General features: G+C 46.0%; 1 protein-coding gene across 4 annotated transcripts in view; it reads left to right on the top strand.

The window, feature by feature from the left end:
- MARCHF8 (membrane associated ring-CH-type finger 8) overlaps nt 1-22,399 on the top strand; it is a 163,494-nt gene extending 141,095 nt beyond the window's left edge. For 3 of the 4 annotated variants that reach the window (XM_025881008.2, XM_025881009.2, XM_025881010.2), the window contains 4 exons: nt 13,196-13,278; nt 15,787-15,967; nt 17,955-18,102; nt 18,512-22,190. In XM_025881008.2, coding sequence (XP_025736793.1) covers nt 13,196-13,278; nt 15,787-15,967; nt 17,955-18,102; nt 18,512-18,816 — 717 coding nt within the window. In that variant the 3' untranslated portion in view covers nt 18,817-22,190. Of the gene's footprint in view, nt 1-13,195; nt 13,279-13,524; nt 14,365-15,786; nt 15,968-17,954; nt 18,103-18,511 lie in introns of all 4 variants that reach the window. The other variant, XM_025881011.2, reaches the window with a different exon arrangement.
- The last annotated feature ends 5,244 nt before the right edge of the window (nt 22,400-27,643 follow it).

The raw sequence follows: 27,643 nt of genomic DNA, 5'->3' as shown, positions 1-27,643 counted from the left end.
GCTGTCTCAGGCATCCTGTGTACTCAGAAATAAACAGCCACATTATATGCCATTTTAATTTTCAAACTGTATAGATACTCTCATTTATATCACCCTATTTTTTTTTTTTTAACAAGTAGAATCTAGTAAATCCTTTGAGACAATCAGTCTGTTCTTAGGCATATTTCTGATCTCACCATATCATCCATCCACTTGATTTTGCATAAAAAGAAAAGTCCATCGTGCTCAGTATGACACTGAAGGCTATATAGAGTACTCCTTGGTGCATTCCTGATCTGACCTCCACCCCTCCCCCTGAGAACAGTCTTTCAAGGCACAGGCTTTGGCCATCTCAAATAAATCCCTTTCAACAAATAATCCCCCCTGTTCCAACCTCCATTTCTTTTCTTTTGCTGTTTGTTCAGCTAAGAACATGGGAGTTAATAGAACTGTGTAGTGGTAGATCATTACTGTCTGCGTTAAAAGGCCAGTTTTGCCCTACCCCCTTTGAAGGAGCTGTCCAATGGTTAAGCATTGAGAAAAGTGAGAAGATGCAGATCCAGATGGCCTGTCTGGTTAAGTTGAATTAAACATTTTAAAAGTACATAGTAGCCCCTATTGCCTTGCCCCAGTGATGAGGGTAGTTCTGAAGGAGGCAACACCCTGTGCCTCAAATACATGTCTGTTTGTTTATGGTTTTAGTAAGATTTTATTCGAAGGGAAGTTTCCTCTTATAGTTAAAAAAAAATGTTTATAAACCACTGGCTTACAGTGTCTGTAGGAACATCTTAGGGGCTTGGTGCAAATTGGGCTGTGATATTCTGAGTTGCCTTGTGATAGTTTTGGAGTTAGATGGACAAGGATTTACTAGCCATGTGAGGAAGGCTACTTCTTTGAACTTTAATTTCCTGTTGAGTAAAATTAAGGAATAATACAACCTTCGGGGTTGTTGTGAGTCTTGGGGATAATGTTTGCAAGGAACCCTAGGGCAGCTCCCTCATTGCAGTGAATCCGTGAACTAACTGTAGTCAAACTTTGTTGAACCCTGGTGATCTTAGGTGAATTGGGTCACGATAGTTCTTGATGATAGCTATTATTATTTTATTACTGATCAAAAGCAGGACTACATACTTTAAAATAAATATCATTGAGGGTGGAAATTAAGAAATCTAATAAAAACTCTGGGCTTTTCCTTTCTTCCTTCTTGCATACATTTTTATTGTGTGTTCTTTGTGCCAGGCTCTGAGCTGGGTAGTGGCATAAAATGATCGAAACAAACATGGCCCCTGTTGTGACACTTCCCTGTGGGCAGGGTTGGAGTTTTCTTTAAAATCAGTTTTAGCTCCACACTTTCTTTTAGAAACAGGGTAACTGTGAAAGCCTCACAGCTTTCTGCCGTATAGCAGGGCCAAGAAGATGTGGACCTCTTCTATTTTCAAAGCAGGAGCTCCTGCCCACTGAACTGGGGTCAGAGGGAAATCTCAGGAGTGGTATGTTATGCACACATCACTTCCCAGTGAACCATCAGCATGAAATTTTGTTGCAAAATGTACCCCTCTGAAATAAGAAAGTTGTGTAATGTGGAGTTGTTAGGCATGAACCAGTTACATGGGGCTGGGGGAGGGAGGGCGGGACTGCTATGAAAGATAACTTTGTTTTTGAGAACGCAGTTCTTTCTTGCAATATTTATAAAATGAGCCTGTTGTTTGAGGCCACTTTAGGCCATGGCACATAAAACTCTATTTTCAGTATAGCAGACATACTTAAGCAGATGCTTCATACCCTTGAGACAGAAGATACAAAAAAAGGTTGGAACACAGACATGTTTTATGCTACCTGAAATCTCTGTTGTCTTTCGCAGGAAACATTTTCTGCTGACTCAGCCTCCAGCTGAGTTCAGTGCTGGTTTGTGTCCAGGGTAGTCAGTCACCTGCAGTGTGTATTATGTTCCCGCAGTTTACCGCTTACTGGTAACTGAATTACATGAAATCAAGATTGAGAGCAGGTAAAAATAAACCTTCCATCTGTCTCCTCATGTTCCATCTAGAGCTTGTTACAGAGTGATGGGGTGTCTCATTCAGTGTTTGTTAGAGGCTCCCCATGTTTTGTTGTAGCCTCAGAAACCATGCTCCCCTTTCAAAGAAGGAAACAGGCAGGTTAGATGGAACGTGCGGCTCCTCTGGCTTTAAAATGGGCATGCAGGTGCGATCCTCTTAGAGAGTTAAATTAAGGAAGAATATTGGGACATTTAAGCAGTTTTGATTGCAGTCTTCACCCAGTACTTGGTTTTGCATTAATGGTAATGACGTTAAGCGGGTATCATTTATTGGGTCTCTGTTACTAGGGCAAATTTTCATGAAATTTGTCATCTCATTGTTATGGCCCATCCTAACCACCTAAGTGGTCCCCTAGTTACCCTTTCCTGTTTTATTTTCAACAGAGCACCTATCTCTCCCTGAGTTTTTATTAATTTTTTTCCTGTTGCCCCTTCGCCCCACAAGTAAGTTCCGTGAGGTAGGGTTGAATTTCGTTTACCCGTAAATCTTCAGAGCCAAGGGTAGACTGTAGCCCTGGAGCAGTTCAGTACATGTTTGTTGAGTGAATGTTTTGTAGTGCTGTGCTAGACACTTGATATGTAGCCCATTGTTCCTCTCCATCGTCACAGCCACATCCTGGGCCCAAGCCTCCTGGACTACTGCAGTAGCTTTCTAAGAATCTGCCTACATTCTTGCAACCTTCCAAATCAGCTTCCACCCCAGCAACCAGGTAAATAGAATCCTAATGCTTCTCTTTTTAAGCCTTCAGTGGCTTCTGATTGATTCAAACTCTCTACCTTGATGTGCCAGATCTGAGGTGTTCTGGTCCTGGCCACTCCTTCATTTAAAACACTTACCATAGTTTATAATGATATTGTAGCAATATGGGGCCAGTCCTTTATTATTTTTTTTAAAGAAGTAGCAGAATTGCCCTCTGGGAAAAGACCTGTTCTCTTGACTGAGTGCCTGGAGAAGCTGAGACCTGCTGGCAGCATGCTTGTGGGAAGAGGGGCACTTGAATGCAGTTCTCCATGCAGCCCCACCTTGACCTTTACCCTGCTGAGGGGTCCTTGGTCAATGTGGGCCAGCAGTGTTGCCCAGGCAGGAGCCATCTATACCCCACCCTCACCCCACACACTACCCGTGCTGCTATTTGCGTCATCATTTTCTTTTAACTCACTTACTCTATTTAATTAAACTTGTTTGCAGTGAGAATTTTGTATCCCCCTATGGTATCTGAAATCACATTTTTGATTTGCTAATTTTCTGATGTGAAATTAAAACAACTATTAAAAATATGTTCTTCAGTATGTCACCTAAACTCTTACTCTGTCACCCACCACTGCTCCTGATTCTGCCCTTCATGAACTAGCACTCTGACAGACAAGGGGATTTGGGAGGCTCTGTGGTGGAGAGAAGGGGTGGAGGGGGCGTGTCTCTGCTGCAGGAGTGTGATGTGCAGCATCTGGCTCTCAGGTGGCCATCACTCCCAGGGTAATTTGGAGCTTGGGCTAGTGAAAGGAATGCAGTGAGGTACTGAGCAGAGCCTCAGTGGACTCAGGTGACCTCTTGTGGCAGGCCTGCCACATCGGAGTGAGGTGATATGCTTCCCTGTCCTGGGGAACCGTACCACAATTGCCCCCAACCTAAAGGCTCTCTCATCGCCCCATGCAAGATATCCTCAGCATTGAGGTATCGTCATCTGTAACATAGACAAGGGGGCCCAGTGCAGCATATACGAGGATTACATGAGTTCAGATTTTGTCCCACACTTAACTAACTCTATGCCAAGCATTGTGCTCTGAATGCTGAACCAAACAGGAAAGAGATGAGTAAGCAGACCTCCAGAAAATACGGCAGCTGGGGAGATTTACTATGAAGGTAAAAGACAAGGGGCTGAGGTAGAGAATGACAAGGAACCAAAGTTTAGAAGGGCTGCTTGGGGAAGGTGTGGCGGAGAAGGGGCTACTTACAGCAGGACATAAACAGTGAAAAGGAGCCAGCTAGGATGGGATTAAACTGTAGAAAACTGGTTGTGACCTCCCTGAGAAATCCAAAACAACAGGTAGGAATGAAAGGCAGATGTGCTGGGAGTGATGACTATCACAGCTGTGCCCAGCTGCAGGGGGCCTGTCAACCATGTTGGCAGGGAGCACTGCAGTGAGGTCACTGTACTTTGGTCTAAAACTCTTTAGAGGGAGGCTGGCATTCCCTGAGGATGCTTGAACTCACTCAGTCCGACCGGAATTTTTTCAGGCATCAGGCATTTGCTTAGGCCACACTCATTGTAGAGGCTGGACTTTCTAGAACCTCTGCTTAGGCCTCTCTTAGCACACGGACATGGCATTAGTTTACCTTGAGGGACACATTCTCCCTTGATCCTGAGAATTGGACTTGGTCCAGGTGACACAATTTCTCGAGCAAGTTCATGATTGGTAGCACTTATAAGGAGATGGTAGTGAAAAGCTAGACATACATCATGAAAACTGGAGCATGGGTACTGTCCTTTCTGTAGTCAGGCAATTAGTCTTACTAGGCTCTGACATTTGCTGAAGGCTGGTACCTAGGAGAATATTTTAGACCTCTGTGTAGTTTTATTCAGATACCATAAGCGTTATGTGCCTCTGGTTAATCAGATATTTTTGGGTACAATTCAGACCAGACCTGTTGAGCAGGCACCTAAAATTATTGCTGTTCTGTTGTTTGGCAAGGAGATCTGAGTGAATTTAAGCATTGGCTCTCCTAGATCTCTTGAATATTTTCTAGTTATTGCTGCCATTAGATAGGAACGAGTTATAGTAGAATGTCATGTGTAGACATACGTACAGCCTTAGGAAGGAGGCCACACTGTGGTATGGTTGTCAAGACTGGTGTCTGCTTCTCTGTGTTTCTAAATACAAAGTTGATCAGTGACAGACTTAGGTTGCTCAGACTTACAGGTTAAGTATAAGCCAAAATATACCTTTCTTAATTTATATTGAAGAAAACATCTATCCCAAAGACAAGATACTTTCCTGTGGCAGGAACAGGGAAGTGACTCGGAGGAGTTGAGTGGCATCACCAACATGGTGTAGCCTCATTTGGGATCCTAATGGACTGCCACGGGCAGTGTTTTGCTCTTTGGCTCACCTTTTGCAGAGATTGACCATGTTTTCATATATTTTTTTCTTCTGACTGCTTATAATTTCATTTTTGGCTAAAGCTTTAGACCAGCGGTTTTCAAAACTTAGTTCTGAGTCTTCTTGAGGGGAAAGGGGCAAGGTTAAAACCAGTGTCATAATAACACTAGCAGATTATTTAATTGCCTTTTCACTCTTACTCTCTCATGAGTGTACAGTGGAGCTTCCCGGGGCTGTGTAGCATCCGAGATGACATCTTCTCTCTGACACTAATGGAATGTGTGCTGGTGGCCTTGTGTTTTAAAGTTTTCTTTTCTTTTTAGAAAGAGAGAGGAGGGGGAGGGGCAGAAGGAGAGGGAAAGAGTGAATCTTAAGCAGGCTCCATGCCCAGCGAGGAGCCAGACTCAGGGCTCAGTTCTCACGACCATGAGATCATGACCTGAGCTGAAATCAAGAGTTGGACACTTAATTGACTGAGTCACCCAGGTGCCCCTTTTGTTTTAAAGTTTTCTAATATAGTAAAGATTGACCAATGTAACCCACGTAAACACAAGCTCTTTGGGGGCCTCAGTAATTTTTTAGAGCATAAAGGGGTCCTGAGACCAACAAGTTGGAGAACCTGTTTTACATCTATGAATAGGCAGTCACTGCAGAGTGCACTTGTTTTATTCATTCAAATTCCTTGAACACCTACTGTGTGTCAGGCACTATGCTAGGCTAAACAGCAGCGGCTTCTGAGTCAGCATATTATTCCAGAGACATCTTTTTATAAGCCTTATGATAAGTGATATGAAAGAAAAGAATGGGGTTACAAGGACAGTGAAAAGCCCCTTTTGAGGAGAAATCTTAGGAGGAGCTGGTCATGCTGGATGGGGTGTGGGAGCATCCTCAGGAAGAGCAAGGGGGTGTGGGGTGCTGAGTGACCCAACACCATGATTTTGGATCTTTTTATGGTTACACTTGTACTTTCTGGGAATGTGAAGTTATCTTTGCTCAGAAATCATTGCCTTTAATTTATTGAAAACCGGCTATATTTGTAAGGTTCCCAACAACAGCTAAAAGCCTGCTTTGGAAAATGAGCTATGAGAAAGTCCCCTCAGTGGTTCCTTTGCCTCTAACAGTGCTGTGATATATGCCCCTCATTGCACTGGGGATGTAGTATTATTCCCGTAATTCTAATTCTCTCTAGAAGGCCACCGTAGAAAAGAATTCAGTGTTAGCACTACTTGCTAGGCAGTAATGAGAGTCATTTATAATGGAACTCATTTGAGAATTCAGTAGTTTTTATTGTACACTCTCCTCCATGAATCCTATATTGTATATGTTCTATATTTACTTTCTTAATGGTCAGTTTTAATTAATTGCCGTTGTGAAAGCTTGTTGTTGGCACAAGCCTTCATCAAGAGTCAACATGTATTTATCAGAGCAGCCACAGAACTGGCCTCTCCTTCAATTATAGCTCATTTTTGAAGTTGAATACAACTGGGTATTTATAGAAATCAGAATCTCTATTTATAAGGAAGCATTTGTTTTCACAGAGCAACTTCTGTGCTAAGCAGAAAGTTTGCTGAAATGCAATCTCAGTCTGTATTGCAGTGTCTAAACACCAAGTTAGACTTTATTTGGCTTTATTTATATGAAGTCAGGCCTGCTGAGCTGGCGGTAAGGAGCAGATTATTATCTCCTAGTCTGGGAGGGAGTGAGGACGGCAGTAGCATTTAGTCACGTACCGAGCAGTAACTAAGTGTCAGGTAGTCTGCTAAGCACCATTTCTAAAATGCCCCACCCCAACGCCCAGACCCTTGTGTATGTGATGAGGTATCATTCCCAGGATATTATGTTGTATGAATCACATGAGCTCTTAAAAGCAGAGCCCTTTCTCTGGCTGGTGGCACAAAAGAGGACATGAGCTATTGGAAGTAAGAGTGGACTTGAGAATGGGGAGGGATTGACAGGGAACTCAGGTGGCCCCCGACTGACAGCTGCATCCTGCCACTAACCCGAATGAATGTGGAAGTGTATTCTTCCCCAGAGCCTCCAGAAAGGAGGGAGACCCTGAGCAGAGGACCTCATCACACTATGGGTCAGATTCAGCATTTACGTGGTTTTAAGGCACCCTCGGAGGGTGCGCTCCTGTGTTACACAGCGGTAGAATGTATAATAAAGGTGGAAACGCTGTCCTCGTGGAGGAAAGCCCTTCCTTCTCGGGCGCTGTGAGAGCTCGCGCCTCTCAAATCTCCGTGCTCACGGTGTCACATGCTTTCCTGATTGAGCCGTCGTCTTCTTATTCTTCTTTGGGTATTTTGTATTTGTAGAAATAGCGTAATAACTTTCAAATTATTTTGACCATGAGCAAAATTTGACCATGATTATTTTGTACCATGATTGGTACAAAACAGTTTTTACAATGAAACTCCGTTTACTCGCAAACACAACTGAAAGAAAAAATTCCTCCAAAAGATTTAATCCTTAGGATGTCAGATGCATTCTGACATGTTCTGTTTTATTTCATTTATAAAAAGTATAGATCATGACTCACTAACTCCATTTCTTCACGGGCCTTTCCAGAGTTGGAAAATCGGTACAGTTGATTGTGCTTCTGTAGTTTTATTTTACTTCGTAAACTTTTAATCACATGTTATTTAAAAAATGAATTTGTGGTTAGGAAATACGTGTTCATGGTAAAAGAGGTGTACTGGTTGGAAGGGTCTCCATTGAAGTACTTGTTTCTCCTGCCCAGGGTCCCTGGTCTCCTTCCACATTTCAGAGGAAACCACTGTTAGGAGCCTTGCAGTGTGCACCATCCTGTTGATAAATAGTCTGCACCGGCCAGCACACAGGGTGTGGCTCTCCCCTCTGCCTGTCACTCCACGTCCCCAGTACTGGGCAGAACAGTACCTTTCCCTTCGTTGAATGACAGCCTAGTGTTCCTTTCTGTCGATGTAGCAGCACTGACTCAGTCAGCTCCAGGCCCATGGGCACTGAGGTCATGCCGGGTGATTGCTCCCCCAAACAGTGCTGAACAAACCTATTTGTGCATATGTGTGGGGATGAATTCCAAAAGAAGAATTGCTGGGACAAAGTGAATGTGCATTTGTAATTTAGAGAGTAATTGCCAAATTGCCCTCTTCTGGAGTTAAGCAATTTGCTTTCCCACCAGCAGTGTATAAGCATGGCTGTTTTCCCACACGTTTGTCAACACAGGTATTAGGTGATTTAAAACAAAACAAAACAGACTTTTTTGTTGTTGCTGATGGTATATCTCATTGTAATTTTTATTTGTATTTCTCATTGTAAGAGAGGTTAAGCATCTTTTATGTTTTTTTTTTTTTTAAGATTTTATTTATCTTTAAGGATAGAGGGAGACACAGTGAGAGAGAGGGAACACAAGCAGGGGGAGTGGGAGAGGGAGAAGCAGGCTTCCTGCCGAGCAGGGAGCCCGATGCGGGGCTCAATCCCAGGACCCTGGGATCATGACCTGAGCCGAAGGCAGACGCTTAACGACTGAGCCACCCAGGCGCCTCAGTATCTTTTTATGTTTTAAGAGCCATCTGTACTTCGTTTCCCCTTTTTTTTCTATTAAGTTTGAGGTCACTTGTAAACAGGAGCCCAACTTGTCTCTTACCTTCCTTATCCAGTCCTTCTTCACATTGCTTCTGGCTTAAAAGCAACTGAACCCAACCAGACCATTTCTTGTGGCCCTATACCTGTTGATGTAAATCAGATGGGTGAATTCACTTTTGTTAGGGCCCTGAGCCCCAGATGTTTAAAAGTAGCTTTGCCAGTAAGTGAAAAGAAGATCCACTGAGGGTTTACAGCAGAGAAGGAGGGAAGGGGTGGTAGAGAGGGAGGCTGGGAAGTAACCTATTGGAAGGAGCAGGGGGAGGAAGTGAAGCGAGAGGAGAGCCGGGGAAGGTCCGGCTGGTGTCCTGCAGTGAGAAAGTCCCTGAGTGAAATTGGTAAGTTCCTGGCATGGACGGAGAAATGTACTTGATGAGTCTGTTACAAATAGCCCTTTCAAGGGCAGTAGGTTCCTGCAAAAGGAAATGCCAGCTTCTACCAAGGCTATATTGGAGGTTTTCCTTTGGTTGTTTTTGGCAGCCTTGACAAAGTAATTTTGTAACTTACCAGTTTCACTCAGAGGGACTTTCTCACTGCAGGACACCAGCCGGACCTTCCCTGGCTCTCCTCTCGGTTCACTTCCTCCCCCTGCTCCTTCCAATAGGTTACTTCCCAGCCTCCCTCTCTACCATCCCTTCCCTCCTTCTCTGCTGTAAACCCTCAGTGGAGTCTGGTAGGAAAGACAACCACTAGTGACTTGAGTACTGACAAATTGTCTAAAATTGTCATTCCTAAGAAATAAACTCAACTGGAATTTAGGCCTAGATGGAATCTGGAGGTTTGTTTGCATAATTGATTACAACATCTTAAGAGGAGGGGATTTTTTACGAAAATTTTTTTGTAGTGAGATTGCTTTACATTCCTTTACATGACCAGAACGTCTTTTGTTTGAGAACCAACAGAGAGCTTCAGGAACACAGGGCTTTAGTTTTCTTGACACATGGGAATGTTCTCGTTATGAACATTTACACGTACTTTTACAGCAGAGTCCTGTGTGGTCTGATCTTGTGGAGGAGAGAGGGTGCTCTCCTTTTCCCTTAAGGCGAGTAGTGCTGGCCCGTAGCCTCCCTGGTGCCACCTGCCCTCTGCCCTCGGGCTGAGCGGGAGAGCTGTCCAGTGCTCCATGCCTCTGAGGGGGCACTGCTGGCCCCTGACTTAACTTGACATCCCCAGCTGGACTCTGGCACTGTATTTGAACTGTATTTGTAGGCTTCATTTTGTCCTTGCTGTTGATGATCCGTCCAGTCTTTTAAATCCTCATTGGTAGGTTTGATAGATTTTACTCAGCTTGATACCAGCAACAAGTTAAGCTTTTTAAAATTGTTGATGCTATGCTTTGGTGATCATTTTACATGTGGACTTGTCCTGAACTTCACCTTCTTTAGCTGGAAGCAGGCAGGTGCCTCTTATGAGATCTGTGATGGCCCCACAAATCTTGCTTGTTTTCTCATTCTTACTGGAGGAGTCAGCCAGGATAAGGAATTTGTTGGTTTGTATGTATGGGTGTATTTATAAAGATTTTATTTATTTATTTGAGAGAGAGAGAGATCATGAGCAGGGGGGAGGCATAGAAGGAGAAGCAGAGGAGCCCAACTGTGGGACTCAGTCCCAGGACCCTGGGATCATGACCTGAGCTGAAGGCAGACGCTTAACGACTGAGCCACCCAGGCGCCCTTGTTGGTTTGTATTATATAAAACAACAGAAAGTAGATTTTAAAAAATTTCCTTGAAACTTCATGATCTAATAAGAGAAGTTTTTTCTCTGTAATTGGGAGGCTTGTTGAGGCTTGGACATTACCTGCTGAAAGTGTCTCGTGATTTTTTGTGGGATTGGAAAGGATGAAATGAGGACAGGGACACAGGATGTTGAGACTATTCCTTTTTCCCCTAAATAAGCAGATCAGGGACTTGGGACCACTGCCACCGACTCACAGGCATGATGCTTTGCTGCAGGTACACACATGATTGTATGAGTTCCCAGGAGTGCACCTGAGACACCAAATTCATGGGGAAGTGATCCCAGGTCCTGTTGTGAGTGTGGACTGTCTGGCTGCTTCCTTGGTGCAGGCCTTGCTCTGCCCTGAGGCTCTTCCCTCCTGCCTCCCAGCACTCCCCTGTTTTGGGCGTGTGATGATGTGATAACTACCCCAGACTTCCCTTTTTGACATGGGTCACTTGAATTCAGGACGGGAGTGAGAAGCCATTTTCTTTTGATTTCAGCTTCCTGTCTGAGGCCTGCCTCCTCTCAGGATACCGAATATTTTCCACATTCAGTTGAACATGTGGGTTCTTTGGTGGCTCAGCAGATGTGCTAGTTGAGTACTACTGCAGGATTTTAGCACACACATGCAATGTGATATCATGTAACTTCTTGGACCAGGTTTCAGGTTGAGCTGGGTTTTAAAGTGATGTTTAGTTCTCCTGCTGGAGAGTTGGGACCACTGAAGCCCTCAATCTGACTGCCAGGCCTGGCTCTCTCCAGGTTGGTGCATTTGCTGGGGAGGGCAGATGGGGAGAGCTTCTGGACAGTGGTGCTGCCGGTCTTGGTGACTGGCCCATGGCAGGGGTCCCGTAGCTTCAGTGCCAGGATGAGACCCAGCCCCTGGGGATGGGGCTTAGCAAGAGTGGGGTCTAAACCTCAGCCAGGGAATTGTGGGGCTCCCTCGAATTAAGGAGCAGGGCTGAAGGCCACTTGGGAGGGGCCTGGGGAAGGTAGGGAGGTAATGTGGGCTTGCTCTTGATAAGACTCATGGTACTGTTTTCATGTGGCTGTTTAGGTGTGTGGGGCAGATGCTCACTCAAGCTGTCTTAGGAGGGAAGAATGCATTTATATGAATATGCGGAGTGCTCTGAGGACCATGGGAACTCAGGAATCTTGAGTCTAGAGAAGGCTTAGCCACGATCGCAGAGAGGTTGGACTGGGAGGCTGGGGGACCCTGGGAGGCTGAGGTGCACTCTTCCTGTCTCTCCTTCCACTTCTCTCCACTGTGGCGCTCCTTCACCCTCCTAGAGCTCTTTTCTCGTCTTGGCTTGTTTATAAGCCCTCAGAGCCTCTGATCTGTGTCAAGACCTTTTGCTACACATTCTGTCAAATTTAAATTTTCTTTTTTTCAAATTTTATTTTATTATGTTATGTTAGTCACCATACAATACATCATTAGTTTTTGATGTGGTGATCCACGATCCATTGTTTTCGTATAACACCCAGTGCTCCATGCAGTACGTGCCCTCCTTAATACCCATCACCAGGCTAACCCATCCCCCCACCCCCCTCCCCTCTAAAACCCTCAGTTTGTTTCTCAGAGTCCATAGTCGCTCATGGTTCATCTCTCCCTCCTATTTCTCCCCCTTCATTCTCCTAATGTCCTCTATGCAATTCCTTATGTTCCACAAATAAGTGAAACCATATGATAATTGACTTTCTCTGCTTGACTTACTTCACTTAGCATAATCTCCTCCAGTCCCATCCATGTTGATGTAAAAGTTGGGTATTCATCCTTTCTGATGGCTGAGTAATATTCCATTGTACATATGGACCACATCTTCTTTATCCATTCATCTGTTGAAGGGCATCTTGGCTCTTTCCACAGTTTGGCTGTTGTGGACATTGCTGCTATGAACATTGGGGTGCATATGGCCCTTCTTTTCACTACATCTTGATTCTTTTTCTTAAATCACAATCCCATGATTAGAACTCTTGAGAACCTTCTGTGCTCAGCCCCCTCCTGGGCCCCAGGTTGAGCTATGGATTGGCGGCCCTGTGGTCACCTAGTCTCCCTTTTGTGTAAAGAGTTCTGGCGGCAGGGTAGCAAGGTGTCCTGGACCCAGTGTAGGGTGGGTAGGAGAGAGCACTCACATCCAGCCATCCTGATTAGGATTACCCCTGGAACCAGCTTAAAGAGTGCCAGGTGGGAAGGTAAGCACTGGCAGGGAAGGCCCCTCACCTTTCTTTTGCATTTGCATATACCATCTGGTTCTTTTCTCTTCTCTTCTCCTCTCCCCTCCCACCCCTCCCCTTCTGTAGGCTCCCAATGTGGGGCTTGAGTTTATGACCCTGAGATTAAGAGTTGCATGCTGTACTGGCTGAGCCAGGCACTCCCCCTCCCGCCCCCCCATCTAGTACTTGATTTCTTGACTATGTATGAACTAATTAAATTTAGATGCTCAGGAAATAAAGGATCACTGAGTCTGCGGGAGATTGGTATTGCTGCTGTAGAGTCTCAAATAGTTCTTGGCTACACTTTTACCCCCATAGAAGGAAAGAGTGCTGTTTGATTTGTTTTGCCTCAGCTCATCAGGACCTTAAATATGTATTATTCAGCGAGCAGTAGGAAATAGCAGGTGTTCTTAGATTCTCTTTCCATTGCCATTTGGAAGGAGATGGTGTCACCGTCCCCTTTGGTCTTTCCTCTGTAACTGACTGGAGGTGTGTCATTGCAGGCTGGGGGTTCTTCGTTGGCGTCGGCTCCGGTGTCCGCCTTCCCTCGCTCTTCTGTCACACCGTCCAATCAGGACATCTGCAGGTAACGCTCTGCTTCAGATGCTGTAGGGGTTCATGTGACATCCCGGAAATAAGCATTAGTGTCTGCAGGTTCTCAGTTTTCCATTTGCTCGGTCAGTATGCCTTTGCTGTAAACAGCTGGCTCCAGTTTATGTGCTGTTTGCTCACCAAGTTACCACACGAGTCTCATTTCTTCACTTGGATGTCTATTCTCTTTTAAGATTGTTTTTACTTCCTGTGCTTTTATTCCACTGTTCTCTGCATGCAGTTCCAGTGCAGTGTGTTCTGAGTGTTGTCACCAAAGTCCCGTGCAGTCTGCCGTTGTCTTGAAAGCTCCTCCCTGCCAGAGTTCTCTGACACAAGGGCTCACTGTGACAGTTATCTGTAAAGACACATTGTCCAAGAGAAATTCCTGTGGTTCAGAATGGGCCCAGGCCTTGAAGCCTGTTGACAATACTAAAGCCAGAAGAACACTAAAGTTCTCAAAATCCTTAAACGATGTGGGCGAGAGGGCCCAGGATACTGTGGAAAGTTTTGACTATGTGGAAAGAACTTGCTCCGAAGGGAAACTGATACTCCCTCCAGATCCGGGTCTGAGAATTAACAGGTTCCACCAGAAGGAAAAAAGAGCACTGCATCGCAAACCTCTTGGCAATTCCAAACATTCTTGTGTTTCCTCCCTTTCTGTCAATCGGTCAACTGCCTCAGAGGTGGAAGCTGGCAAGGGGGGCATGCATGTCCCTCTTTTGGAGGAGAAAGCAGATGGCGAAGCCGTGTCCCAGAGCCGGCGACTGCTCCGGTACCTGTTCTCGCTCTCGCATGGCTTGAGCACCCACAGCCTGCACAGGTTCCATGAGCTGGAGAACCGTGCCGCCCGTCTGCACACCGCCAAGTCCTCCAGCGGGCTGGCAGGGAGCACGGGCTTCTGCTCGGATGAGATGGGAGACGACGATGTCTTTGAGGACAGCACATCTGCAAAGTGGAAAAGCAAGGTCCTGCGGGCGCCCCTCTGCTCAGTGGAGAAGGACAGTGACCTGGATTGTCCTTCTCCCCCCTCTGAAAAATGCCCCCCGATCTCTCCTGTGTCCACGTCAGGGGATGCCTGCAGGTTGGTTTGCCAAGAACCACCATTCTGGCCAGCTCTGCTCCCCAGACCTCGGTGGCCTCATCTTGCTTTTAATATGTGAAGTTTCAGGAAAATGAAGTAATGGGGGGTTGGTAGTCAATTGTGGGTTAATGGTTTTCTCCAGAACAATGGAGTATTGATATCATTCGACAAACCAGTTTTTATGAGAATGGGTCCCAAATAGTTTCACAGATGATTAAAGAGGAAGATGCTACACATATTAAAGGCCAAGCTGACTCTTCTCAACCAAAAATAAGTAGAGTTTGCTTAAGGAAATTGGAAGAAAGAAAATAGTATCTCCAGTTTTCCAGCTTGAGGATCTAGATGTTAAGCATTGGCTGCCCCTTCCGGCTTCATTTTTACCCTTTGTTCCAGTTACAACACAGTGTACATGGGAAGAAGCCGGCCTCCCACAGCACCTTCCTTCCTTCTTTTTAACTCAGATGTGGCCACCTCTGCCCAGGTCCTGACTCCACTTCCCACCTTTGTCTTCCCGTGTGCAGCATCCTTGTCTGGCTTCCAGAATCTTTCAGAATCCACTTTTTGTCACCACACTCAAGCTTTCCCTATTCCAGCCTTTCCCTGGGTGCCCCTTCCGGGCCAGCTGTTACCATTTCTAACGGTTGGATCAGAAACCCCTCTCACAGAAACAAAGAGCTGTGAGCCTGGCCAGGGCCAGGGCCCAGCTCCTGTCAGGCCAGGTGTCCCTGCCTGTTCTCCAGCTGCTGGATCGGACCCTTCTGTTTCTCAAAAGTCTGTTAAGTTCCTTGAGGTTAGTAGCTACATCCTCTTGCATGCACCCTTAGAAATCGTGAATGATTTAAAATTCTTGCTTCCTCAAAAAAGAAACAAATGGCGGCACCTTCTAATGGGGTTTTTAGGTCCAGGAGAGGTCCTGTGTTTTCTTTGTGTACTGTCTGAGGGAGGACGGAGATGTGTAGTATGGTGTGTGAAGGTGAAGTCAGTGATTATGGCTAAAAATCAAGTTCATCATCTTTTTAAGTCACTGGTATTTTTGGAAAGTAGAGTGCTAGTTTTGTTTTACACAGAAATTTTCCTCTAATTATTTTAACATGTTGTGAAAGAGGCTTCCATGTTGCCTTAAATTTGGCTTTCAGTGAAGTTCTTAAATCTTACCAAAAATGACTGCTTTGTCATTTCTTATATCATTTTTTCCTCTCTGATGCAAAATGCCATCCAGACTTTCCATGTTGGTGCGGTAAGCTAGAAGTTTTTAGTTTGTAGTCATTGTTCACATCCGTGTTTGTGTGTTTTTGTGCTTGTGGTCCTTTCTGTGATGTTTGTTGTTGAAAGTTTTCACTGGGGGGATTGACCCTCCCCTGAAGTGTCCTCTCCCCTGGTATGTGGCCCTCCTGGTAATGACTGGCTTTGCTCTCCCCTCAGGATCTGCCACTGTGAAGGGGATGATGAGAGCCCTCTGATCACCCCCTGCCGCTGCACCGGGAGCCTGCACTTCGTGCACCAGACCTGCCTGCAGCAGTGGATCAAGAGCTCCGACACGCGCTGCTGTGAGCTCTGCAAGTACGAGTTCATCATGGAGGTCAAGCTGAAGCCTTTGCGAAAAGTACGTGGAAGGACACCTTTGGAAGTGCTCTCACCTCTTTGAAATGAGGGGCCCCTGGCAGAGTTAGCCCCTTGGCCGGGATGAAGCCGTAGCTTGCTTACGCTCCTGTCTGTCAGAAGTGGGTGCTGGCGCAGGTGTTCATGCTGCAGGTGTCGTCATTTCCGGGTCTTCTTTCCTGCTCCCTCCTCTCAGGAAGAAGTTCTTTATGACCCTTCAGTCCTAACGTGTTTTTCAGTCAGACTAAGACTGCTTGCTTGTCTGTGTCAGTCGTTTGGCCCTCAGTCACCCTGTGGTCCCACGTTTGGACCACAGACTGTTTTGTGACGTCTTAGCATTTAATTTTATATGTATTAACTGTTCATGTCTTGCCTCTGATTAAGACTGTATATTATTAGACATTAGTATCTTTCCCTTGCACAAAGCACATAGTGCATTTATTTGTTAGATACCTGTGATAAATATTTGCTAGTTGGTAGGGGGAGGGTGGGTGGGAAAAGAGAGGAACTGCAGGCCTTACGGGAAACGCCCCTCTCTTCAGGCCCCATGTCACAGCTCTCTCTGAGTGGAGCATCGTCTGGTAGGCGCTTCCTGTGTAAATGGTTTAATATGTTTGTCTGTATGCCCAGCACATAAGGTTTTGTTTGGTAGAATAAGACTTGTTCGTATCTCAGAATTTTGGTATGTATATTCAAGGGGAATCACACAATCACATTACAACACATGACAATGCCAAATGAATGTTCGATTAAGTGGTGGCAGAACACATCAGACATTTAGAAGCATTGGCCTGTGGGCTGGAGCCTTGGGGAGTTGGAGTGGTGGTAGTGTCACAGAATGTTTGGGTGTTCAAGCCATTCTTGAAGGGTCAGTAGGATTTGGAGTAAAGTGAAGGGAGTTTAGAGAGGTCAGATTGTGTAGAAAAGCATACACCAAAAAGGTGAGGGTGAGCATTTCAGGTCAGTGTGAAAGGCTTGGGCTGAGTGTACTTAAAGAAATAGCAGGAAATCAGGGAGCAGGGGGGCATTTTAGGAGGAAAGCCAAAAGAAGATACTATATAAAACCATAGCAAAAAGCACTTGGGGTGTTGGAGAGGCAAATGCAAACTACTTAAAAAATGTTTTGCCCTATAAAGACCGTATAATTTACTGAATACCTACTCTGTGCTGGTCCCTCAAATGAGACTTGTAGCACTTTGACCAATGTAGGTAATCCACGAGGCTCTACTTTCAGCGTGTCCTACATAGAACCATCTGGAGAGAGGCTGTGTCTAGGGCTGGCCAAGGATATGCAGAGTGTTTACAGTTTGTTCTTTTTCTCTATCCTTATGTGTTTTCTTCTGATTCGGAAAGCAGTAAATGAAAGAGAAAATCTGGCTCTTTGGAGTCAATTAATGAGCTCCTAGAGGAGATGGGACTGGCAGAGCCTACTTGTACCAGGAACTCTTAGCATCGATTTCAAGCTGTTGCTGCCAAAGTAGCAAAGGACCAAAGAGTGAGCGCCTTCTGCCATCACCTTCACGATATGGCGTGACCCATCTGCTAGTGTGTTGTGGCGTCATCAGCCCTCTTCCCCTTGCCCACGCCAGTCAGCAAGGCAGGGAGGTCTCCTGTGTGCCACCTGGGTCGGGGGCCAACATGCTGGGTTCATCAGGACTGGAACCATAGAGTCCTTTAGCTAGCCATTGGCTGTCTGCCTGCAAGAATAAGCAGACAAGAGGATTGATTTCTCGTGGTCTATAGCTCATCTTGATCCCAGCTTCTTTTCATTGCATAAAAAGTTGGCTGTTGACAGAATACCAGTGCCCGGTACCTGGTTGAAGCCAAGTGGTTTAAGGTGAATGACCTTTGGTATTTGGGAAAATTCGTGAAGTCTGGGAAAAGGGGAGGAGAGAGCAAGCCACTCTTACCCACCTACAGTGCTCTCACCCCCACTGTAGTCCTTTACGTCTGGGGTCCCGTACCTCATGCTCTGCATGTTGTCTTTCCAGTGGGAGAAGTTGCAGATGACGGCCAGTGAGCGCAGGAAGATCATGTGCTCAGTGACATTCCATGTCATCGCCATCACCTGTGTGGTCTGGTCCTTGTATGTGCTCATCGACCGTACCACTGAGGAGATCAAACACGGACAGGCAACAGGTATGTGCGCAGCGTGAAATATGAGCTCAGCATAGGGATCCTGGATAACACATGGGGGTCATTCCAGATTGGTTTTTAAGTCAGACTTCAAATGTCTGGGTTTCTGGAGCGGGGGCATCAATTATGAAGCACCAAGCATTGTTTTTGGGTGTTTCTCTTGCTGTGGTGAGTACTTTTTAAAAAACCCAGTTAGAGGAGGTCAGATCAGGGAGAATCTCCACACACTGTCTCCTGGAAGAGCAGCAAGATAAGAGAATGGATACTCTCTGCCATCCCACCTTTGATGAAGCAAGATTTGATGAGTGAAGAATCCATTGGTTATGGGTGGGAAGGTCAGAAGTTGTGTTTTGTTTACATCAGATCTTAAATTAGGTCTGCTGATAGGCTAACTGGGTTTTTCCCCTTCCAGGAATCCTGGAGTGGCCTTTTTGGACTAAACTGGTGGTTGTGGCCATCGGCTTTACCGGCGGACTTCTTTTTATGTATGTTCAGTGCAAAGTGTATGTACAATTATGGAAGAGACTCAAGGCTTATAACAGAGTAATCTATGTTCAGAACTGTCCAGAAACAAGCAAAAAGAATATTTTCGAAAAATCTGCACTAACAGAACCCAACTTTGAAAATAAAGATGGACATGGAATCTGTCATTCTGACACAAACTCTTCTTGTTGGACAGAACCTGAAGACACTGGAACAGAAATCGTTCATGTCTGATTTTGTGCCGGGGTTAGTTTTCCTGGACATCGAAGAACAGCTGAAGGAAATTGTTTACTGCCAATTGTGTACCTTTCCTTACGTCCTTTAATAGCATAGACCGGGCAGGTGACTGTTTCAAAGGCTTCTCTTTTTCTAACCCCTCCTTAGTGAATCTTCTGGAAAGCCCTTACATTGGCTGGGCACGGCCGGGTTCCACTTCTGCCAGCATTCCCACGGGAAGGGAGGTCCCCGTGATGCCACGTGATGGGGAGCTGGCTGGGCTCTGGCTCATGAGACCTTGAGCAGAATGAGAGAATAAAATGCCCAACTTGAGGGAAGAGCAGGAGCAGGGTGGCACCCTGGCCTCTCCCGGTTGGCAGTAGCCCCCACCCTGGCACGGAGTGTTTGGGACTGTCTAGCAGCCATGATGAGAGGATTTCCCTCATCACCAAGAAGAGCCCGGGAGCTGAGCCCCCTCTGCCGACACTGCTGCTGGCCGTTTTCCAGAGCAGATGGGGCTGTGGTGCTCTGTGCGTGGTGGCGAGGGATTCACTAAGCAAACAGCACTTTACAAAGAGAGAATCTTTATTTTGTAATATGTGTGTCCAGTGGGATGGACATTTAAAAGAACGTCTCATTTAGAATCCTTCCTTTCATGATCTCTTTTACGTTATAATAGATCTAAAACCCTTTTTGCCTTATATATTCTAAGAAACCTGACATCTGCTCTGTGTGCATCAGAGGGACTTGTGGGTCTAAAGCAGGACAAACAGATCTGAGGCTTTTTCCTAACATTTCATGGAAATGAATGGATGCCAGATGGCAATTTGAGCCCAATTCCTGTGGTTTCAAGCCTATTTTATGACAAGTCTTTATGTCATGGGCCTGCCCCAAACATTTCTTTTTGGACAACACTGAAAAAGAAGGTTGTGTGAGATCTAAATGAAAGGAAGGAAGTGAGTAATTAGAACAAAAATGAATATTTAAAATGACTTCTTTCCAGACAAAGCTCTCCAGTTTGTGCTGGCTTCACCAAAAGCGTAAGTGTGTGCCGCCCTGGTCTGGGGCTCGGGAACCAGGGGTGCTCTTGGGTGCCTGCCACCTTGCACGGCCTCTGATCCTGGGGAGGTCCTGTGGGTCACTGGCCCGGGCAGAGAGACAGACGGGCTGGCCCTGGGACAAAGGCCAGGAGTGAGCAGCCAACTGCCAGGGCCCACGGTCACTGCCCCCAGCCCCGCCTCTACCCATGTATCGCCTTAACTGGACTGGACAGAGAGGATCCTTGTGGTCAGTTCGTTCTATCATCAGGGATTATCTCCTGTACCATTTTCATAAGACAAAACCAAAATCCCTACCATCAAATGGCCTTTGTCCCTTTAAAGTCTGCTTAAAATTCTATTTTTAAAAATGGGTTTTACTTTGCCGGGTAAATAGGAGTTAACTCCAGGAAAATAGGTCAGGAGGGTCCGCAGTGTCACAGGAGTGTGCCCAGGTACTTACTCTCCAGGTGACTCTGCATCTGTAGAGCCTCCTCTAAGGGGAAGGATGCCTGGGGGTCCTGCCCTCAGTCCCCTGAGCCTTAGGTGCCTTGCCTGTCTTGTTAAGAGGATGAAGCAAACACAAGACGATCCCTTTGCCTTTCAGAGTAGAAGTGCTCTGGTTTGTTTGGAAAGCCAGGAGGAGGCTGAAGCGTGTCTGAGCTCTGGGGGAGGGCGCGTGGTAGCAGGCTTTGCCCTGCCGTCTCTTCCCATGCGGTGTCTGATTCGTCGGCATCACAGACTCTGGTCTGAGGAGCTGCCGCACCCTACCGTGGCCTTCCTCTGGCTGGGCAGACGCTGTCCAGCCATGGCCAGCCCCTGAAAATAGGTCAGCCTGCTCTCTCTCTCCGTCTCCCAGGCCGCATCCAGTCCGTGCCTGTGTTCACTGTGCCCCAAAGTGCAATTACCCACACCCTTTCTCAGCCTGCGGATGCCAGGCAGCTACGCTGTCTACTCAGGGGAGCCGAGACCTGGGCCAGCCCTGCCTGTGTCCCTTAGGAGCTGCCCAGGCAAGACCCCTTGTGCCTGCCCTCTTACAGCAGATGAGTAGTCGTGTGAAGACTGGGATCGATTTTTAAGTGGGATTCCTTCCCTCTCCCTGATGGAACCCCTTACACTGAACTTGAAAGTCACTGAGACTTCTGTAGAGAGGAAAGTGTGCTTAGGTAGGGATAGCCTCTGGGCAGCCCACCTCTCATGGCTGGTACCCCCTATGGCAAAGGTGCCTTTATAACCATGACTGCTGTGTTGCTCTCCTGTGAAACCCTCCCTTCTTTTCAGGAAGGCCTAACACCATCTCATCACCTCCACCAAGCTCCTAAAAAAAAGCCTTTTGCCTGGGGACAGTCCATCCCACATCCTTCTTTCCTCTCCTGGGATGGCACACAGATGCCCCCTTGCCTTTCTCTTTTCTCATAGGTTCTAGTTGAGCACCTCTGACTCCATCCCTAGTCCCGGCTGTAATCTCTACCCCCCAGAGACGGACCGGGAAGCCAGAAGCCCTGGAAAGGTGGTACTGTGCTGCCATCTAGTGGGGGCTGCGGGTCTGCCAGGGGTTCCTTTAGGCCGCAGCAGCTTGCCTTCTAGTTTTTTTGGGGGGGACATTTATTCCCGTTTCCCCCTCATTCTGCACGTGGCTTTGGTGGAGGACAACACTTGGCTGAACCAGAAATGTGGGATGAGCTGCTGGTGGGTCTCAGGGCCCAGAGGGCTGGTACTTGGGGACCAGGCCAGGCGGGAGGGAAGTGGCCTCAGGGCCGTTGCCAGCCAGCCCTCTCTCATTTGGCCTCTATTCCCTCAAAAGTTCGTTTGGCTCGAGCGCTTCTGACTTTGGCTGCCAGCAGGAATTTGGTTTTTGTGCCTGAGTTGATACTAAGAAACCTGGAAACTATCAAGCTGTGCTCCGGACCTCTACCATCTCCTCCTTTTCTGCCTCATTCCACTCTTTTCAGTCTCCTGGGTCTAGTTCTCAACCTTGCTGGCATGCCCTGCCTGGTTGCAGACACAGGCCACAGGCAGTGGGCCAGTCCTGGAGCCGTAGGTGGGGCCGGCATGGCTGGGGCTACGTCCGCTGCCCGGTGGGGTGGCTGCTGGAGGCGGCCTGGGAACGGCAGGGCTGAGGGCCGCAATGCTGTGCGTTTGGCCTGATGCAGAGACACTTCTTGAGTACTTTCCCTTTTGAATCTGATTTGAAATATGCAGCTTCCCTCTCCAGCCCAAGGAAAGACCGAAACATAGGGAAATAAAAGCATTTATCTTTGTTTTGGACGTAATTAAGTTGTGCAGCTCTTCACCTATTTAGATGCAGTGTTTATAGAAAGCTGATTGTTAATAAAAACCAAATTTACACTGGCATGTGTGACGTAGTTTCTAAAAGGCACTTCACATTTGAAGATTTTCTTAACTTGCAGAGTTTCTGGTTATCTAAATGTCTGGTTTTGTATCCTTTTGTGTATGTTCACTTTCTCAGTATTACCACTTGAATCATTCTCCGGGGGGGGGGGTTGTTTGTGTTATACACGGGGTGTCTAATTGCAGCAATAAAGCATCTCTTTAAAAGGGGATTTTGCCCTGAAAGTGTTTTCCTGCAAGAAGGCTGGGAACATTGGCAGGCATTCCAGTGGTTCTGCTCCCCTTTTCACCATCCTCTGCCTTGAACGTTGGGGAAGAAAATCATGCAACCTCCGGAGGTAGCTGTTTTCCTCGGCCTGTCCCTGCAGGCAGGGAAGGTCCCCCCACCCCCCCGACACTGGTGGTTGGTTGAGGGGGTTGGGTTCAGGAGAGTGTGCAGGCTTGGGAGTGAATATGGAAGTAGCTCACACAGGTGTGCTTGCTTCAAACATCCAGGCTCTACTTGGACTCCGTGCCCTGCGAGAAGACAGATTCAAGTTCAGGGTATGTATGGTGATGTGACCGTGGAGCAGTTGATTATTGCCTAACTCGCCTTATGTATTGAAACACTGAGCCATGGCCTAGCTGAGTAGGAGAACCAGGGAGGACCAGCAGGATCTCTGGTGATAGCTCAGGCTGGCTGTATCTCCTGGCTTCTGATGCAGCCTCCCTGTCATGGTAGTGTCGCGGAGCCTTCTGTCTCTTGAGCCTGCAAACAGTTCACAGGGCTGTGTGTGCTGAGGGCAGGCACCTGCCTTTACCTGGGTGCATAAGGTGAAAACAGGCCAGGATTGCCCTGTACATACTGTCCCCTAGGTGAGCCCAGGTACCAGAGTAGCTGCCAGGAGGCTTTGGAGCTCAGTGGGAGGATACTTTGACAAGTGTCCTTGCCTGACTTTGGGAGCTGTTGAGGCCTCTGGCGGAGGATGGACCACAGAAGAGCTGAACAGGTATGTGCCCGTGCAAGGGAGAGAGTGCTCAGGTGCTTGACTACGGTTGGAGGGCTGAGGAGGGTGTAGCTGAAAGGAATCCGCTTCAGTGAGGTGAGGTGAGGGGTTCTGCCCAAGGGGAGCCTCTCTGCTTTGGGGATCCACCGTATTTGATGAGTTTGGCCGAAAAGATGCGTAGTGGGGTCTTGGTTGCACACAGGCTTGAGCATGCTTTCCCCAAGCCTTTCTGCCCTTTAACACCAGCCACAAAGTGATGGGGTGAGGGCTGCACCATGGCACACTTCAGTCCTCCGTCAGGGCAAACTCCTCAAGGCCAGCCTCCTGTTCTGTAAGTACACTTAACAAACTTACAGCCCCATTCATTGACATATTGACATGCTGCTCATTACCTGGGGTGTTAGGCTGGTGGGAGGAGAATGAGCCCGGGTGCTGTAGTAGAACTATCTAGATGACCAGATGACCAGAAAAGATGAAATGTTTGATTAGACATTCCGAGGGGAGGGGCAGGCATACAATAAGCAAAGCGGTCAGCATGGTTTAAAAAAAAAAAAAAAGGCAGAACAAACAGCCCCTTCCCCAGGGAAAGGCCTTCAGCAGGAACCCAGCACTGGGTCCCTGGAAGGCAGGGATTCTGGGCCATAGTCATGCAGTAAAGGCATCACATACTCTTCACGTGTCTGAAATCTATGGGAAATGCATGTTGCTTACTGCAGTCACAGGGCACGCTCCCTCACATCTTGCTTTTTTCACCTAAAAGCTGGATACTGATACTGATCTTTAGGTTGCTTACTTGATTTTTGATATTAGAAATGTCACATCCATGACATTTATCTTTGTACACGTGTGTGTGTGGGGGGCAGTTCTGAAGATAAATTCCTAGAACTGGAGAAAGGGGTAAAGGCATTTAACTTTTAAGTTGCAAAAGCACCCTCCAAAATGATTCACTTATGAGAATTTGAGTCTCTTTCCTTACATTGTATCATGTAGGTGTTTTTTAAATTGTTACTAAAGTGATTGTCATTCCCTCTTATCACACTGATGTTTTACTTTGCATTCTTGGGTAAATGAGAGTGAGCATCTTTTGTTTACTCTGCATGTCTGCATATGTGAATGTCCATGCCTTGGCCATTTCTCTTGGGTTTTTTGGTATATTTTACATTAAATCATCGTCACTTTTTATGGTGAAAGAACATTAACTCTGGTTTGATGTAACTGGCAAATAAGTGCTGTTCGTTTTTTTCACCATTTTATGAAAAATTTTAAATAATTGCATAAGTGAGAAGTCATTTACCCTAGATTCTACAATGAACGTTTTGCTATATATACATCACCACATATCTCCATCTATTCATTACACTATCCTTACATCACCTTGCTTCTTTATTGTCTTTCAGAGTAAATTGCAACGAGAAGTATACACTTTACCCCACTCCAGTTTGTATATTATTAGCTACAATTCAACATTTATGGTTCTTTTTGTTCTTAGGAAAAATTTACATACAGTGAAATGTACAAATCTTAAGTGTACCATTTGATGAGTTTTGGCAGATGTATACACCTGTGTAACCCCAAACCAGATGTTCTGTATCAAAATGCAGAACATTATCTCAATCCTGAAAATCCTTTTGCCCCTTTCCAGTGCATCCCTGTCCCCATACCCTCCGAAACAAAATCGTTTTTCTGATTTTTTGTTTTAACTTGTCCTGGAGCTTAATTTTGGTGGAGTCATGCAGTTTGCCCTCTTGTGTAAGGGTTCTTTAAGTCAGCACAGTGTTTTTGAGTTTCGTCTCTGCTCCTTTATCCACACATTCCTGTTTTGTGTTGAATAATATTCCACTTTCTAAATATACCAGTCTCTTCATTTTCTTATGGTTGGAGACTTGAGCTCTTTCCAGTTTTTGGCCGTTATGAATAGAACTGTTAAGATTATTTTTGTGGACACATTTTCATTTCTCTTGGGTAAATACCTAAGCATAAAACGCTGGTTCAGAGGGTAGTGATGTAAACTTTAGTTTTATAAGAAACTAAACAAACATTTTCCCAAGGCAGGTGTACCATTTTACATCCCCGCCAACAAGGTGTGAAGCTTCCATTTACTTCAAACCCTTGCAACGTTTGGTGGTGTCAGTCACTAACCTAAAATACAGAATTTTAGCTTTTCTCATAGATGTGTAATTGTAATTTGGTTTTAATTTGCATTTGTGGTTTTAATTTGCATTTTCCCAATGACCAATGATGTTGAGCATCTTTTCATGTGCCCCTTGTCACATGCTTATCTGCTATTCACAAATCTTCTTATCTTTTTATACCAGGGCTAACAAACTATAGCCCACTGGCCAAATCCAGCCTGTGCCTATTTTTGTAAGGCTCTTGAGCTAGGAATGTGTTTAAAAATTTATGTTATTTAATTAATTTGGTTTTTAAAATATTTTATTTATTTGAGAGAGAGAAGAGAGAGTGGGGAGAAGGAGAGAGAGGGAGAGAATTTCAAGCAGACTTCACACTGAGCATGGAGCCTAATGTGGGGCTCAGTCTCACAACCCTGAGATCATGACCTGAGCCAAAACCAAGAGTCGGATGCTCAACTGACTGAGCCACTCAGGTACCCTGTGTTTTACAGTTTTAAAGGGTTGTTTTAAAAAATGCAGCAGATTATATGTGGCCTACCAAACCTAAAATATTTTATAGGAAAAAATGCTCGACACTGCTATGGATTTGAAGTATATATCTTTTGTGTTGCAAAGTGCTTGGGTACTGATTTTTTAAATTATTCGGATCATCTCTGCCTTTTAGCTGGAGTTTTTAGTCCTTGTAAACATTTGATGTAATTACTGATATGGTTGGTTCTATGTCTACCATTTTATTTGATTTGTCTTCTCTGTTTTTCTGTTCTTTTTTTTTTTTGCTTTTATTTATATGTTTTTAGAATTCCATTTTAAGTCCTCTCTTGGTTTTTAACTATACTTCTTTACATTATTTTAGTGGTTGCTCTAGAGGTTATAATCTACCTACCTAAAATTTCACAAACTACAAAGAATATTGTACCACTTGATATAAGATGTAGAAACCATGTGCCTGAAATAGTCCATTAACACCCATTGTCTTTTATGCTATCTTTATATTATGCTTACATGTATTATAAATGCCACATGATAGTGTTATAATATTTGCTTTAAATAATCATATTTTAAAGGAAGGAGGAGGGGAGAAAGTCTCTTACATTTACCAAATATTTACCATATCTGATACTCTCCTCTCCTTCCTGAGGGTCTGAGTTTCCATGGGAGCATTTCTTGTAGTATAGATCTGCTGGCAGGAGATTCTCTTCATTTTATTTTACCTGAAAATTTCTTTGTTTCATTTTCATACCTATAATGGGCCACTTCTGTTTGAGGACTCCACATTAGCTGAGTGAGGCTTTCTTAGAGGTGCCCTGCAGTCTGGAGTCTGTTCTACCCAGACCTTCCTTCCCTCTCTGCTTGCAGCCACAGGATCAGACCTGCATCATCATTGCTACCTGCTCCTCTTCCTGCCTTTGCTCACAAGGCCTTGCAGGCTCTAAAGGTTGGTACATTGGCCCTCAGAGGGACACAGAACTGCGTGAGTGCCTTTACCATGACCGTAGGATTATGGAGTCCACCACCACGGTCACTTATAAGTGTGGGCAGTTCTCAGAGGGAGGGTCGGGAGTCTGGGCCAGTAAGTGTCCAGGCCTCGCTCTCTCTGGTACCTGTCCCAATGGTCAAGTCTCCTCAGAGGGGCTTTTGGTTTCAGGAGCCTTCTCCTGCGTGCCTTCTCCCATGCTGTATTGGCCCTAGCAGAAGCCTTTTACTTAGACACTGAGATTCTGGCCTGGCACACTGGGTGCACCTTCCAGAAATTCTGGAGACCCTGCTGATCCGATTCTGAAGCCAGGGGCTAGGGGTATAGGTTAGGTAGGTGTGTAGGAGGACACAATGGATCGCCATGCCCAAAGCTCAGGACTGGCTCTGCTTCTTGGGTGTGGGGAAAGAAATGCATTTTAAAAGTCATTTTAAGTCCTCTCTTGTTGGAGAAAACAGCCCGCAGCTCCCAGGATAGTGCTTAGAACCTGTCAGGTGCTTTGCAGGAGGAAAATGAGGGAGCAGCAGGCTAATGCCTTGTGCCAGCCCTGGGCACACAAGTAAGGTGAGTTCCTGTCCTGCAGGGGCTCTGGGTCTAAGGGAGAGACCATGTGGGAAGGTAACGGAGGTTTGGACAAAGCCCGGGGAGGGGGAGCGGGTGGGAGAGATGACAATCAAAGATGCCTCCCCAGGGTGGACGGTACTTGGGATGTGTTCTGAAGATAAAGTAGCTTTCTGAGCAACAAAGAGGGAAAACCACCTCTATCTAGTGTGTGTGTGTGTGTGTGTGTGTGTGTGTAGCTTTTGTGGGGAGGGGGGATGTGAGCTGTTTGGGGTGATGGGAACATAACACATGGATGGAGAC

Source organism: Callorhinus ursinus, unplaced genomic scaffold (genome assembly GCF_003265705.2).
Source record: "Callorhinus ursinus isolate GAN/ISIS: 27379988/994484 unplaced genomic scaffold, GSC_fseal_2.0 scaffold20, whole genome shotgun sequence".
Classification (NCBI taxonomy): Eukaryota; Metazoa; Chordata; class Mammalia; order Carnivora; family Otariidae; genus Callorhinus; species Callorhinus ursinus.
Note: the sequence above shows the minus strand (reverse complement) of the source record. Positions and strands in the feature narration are given on the sequence as shown.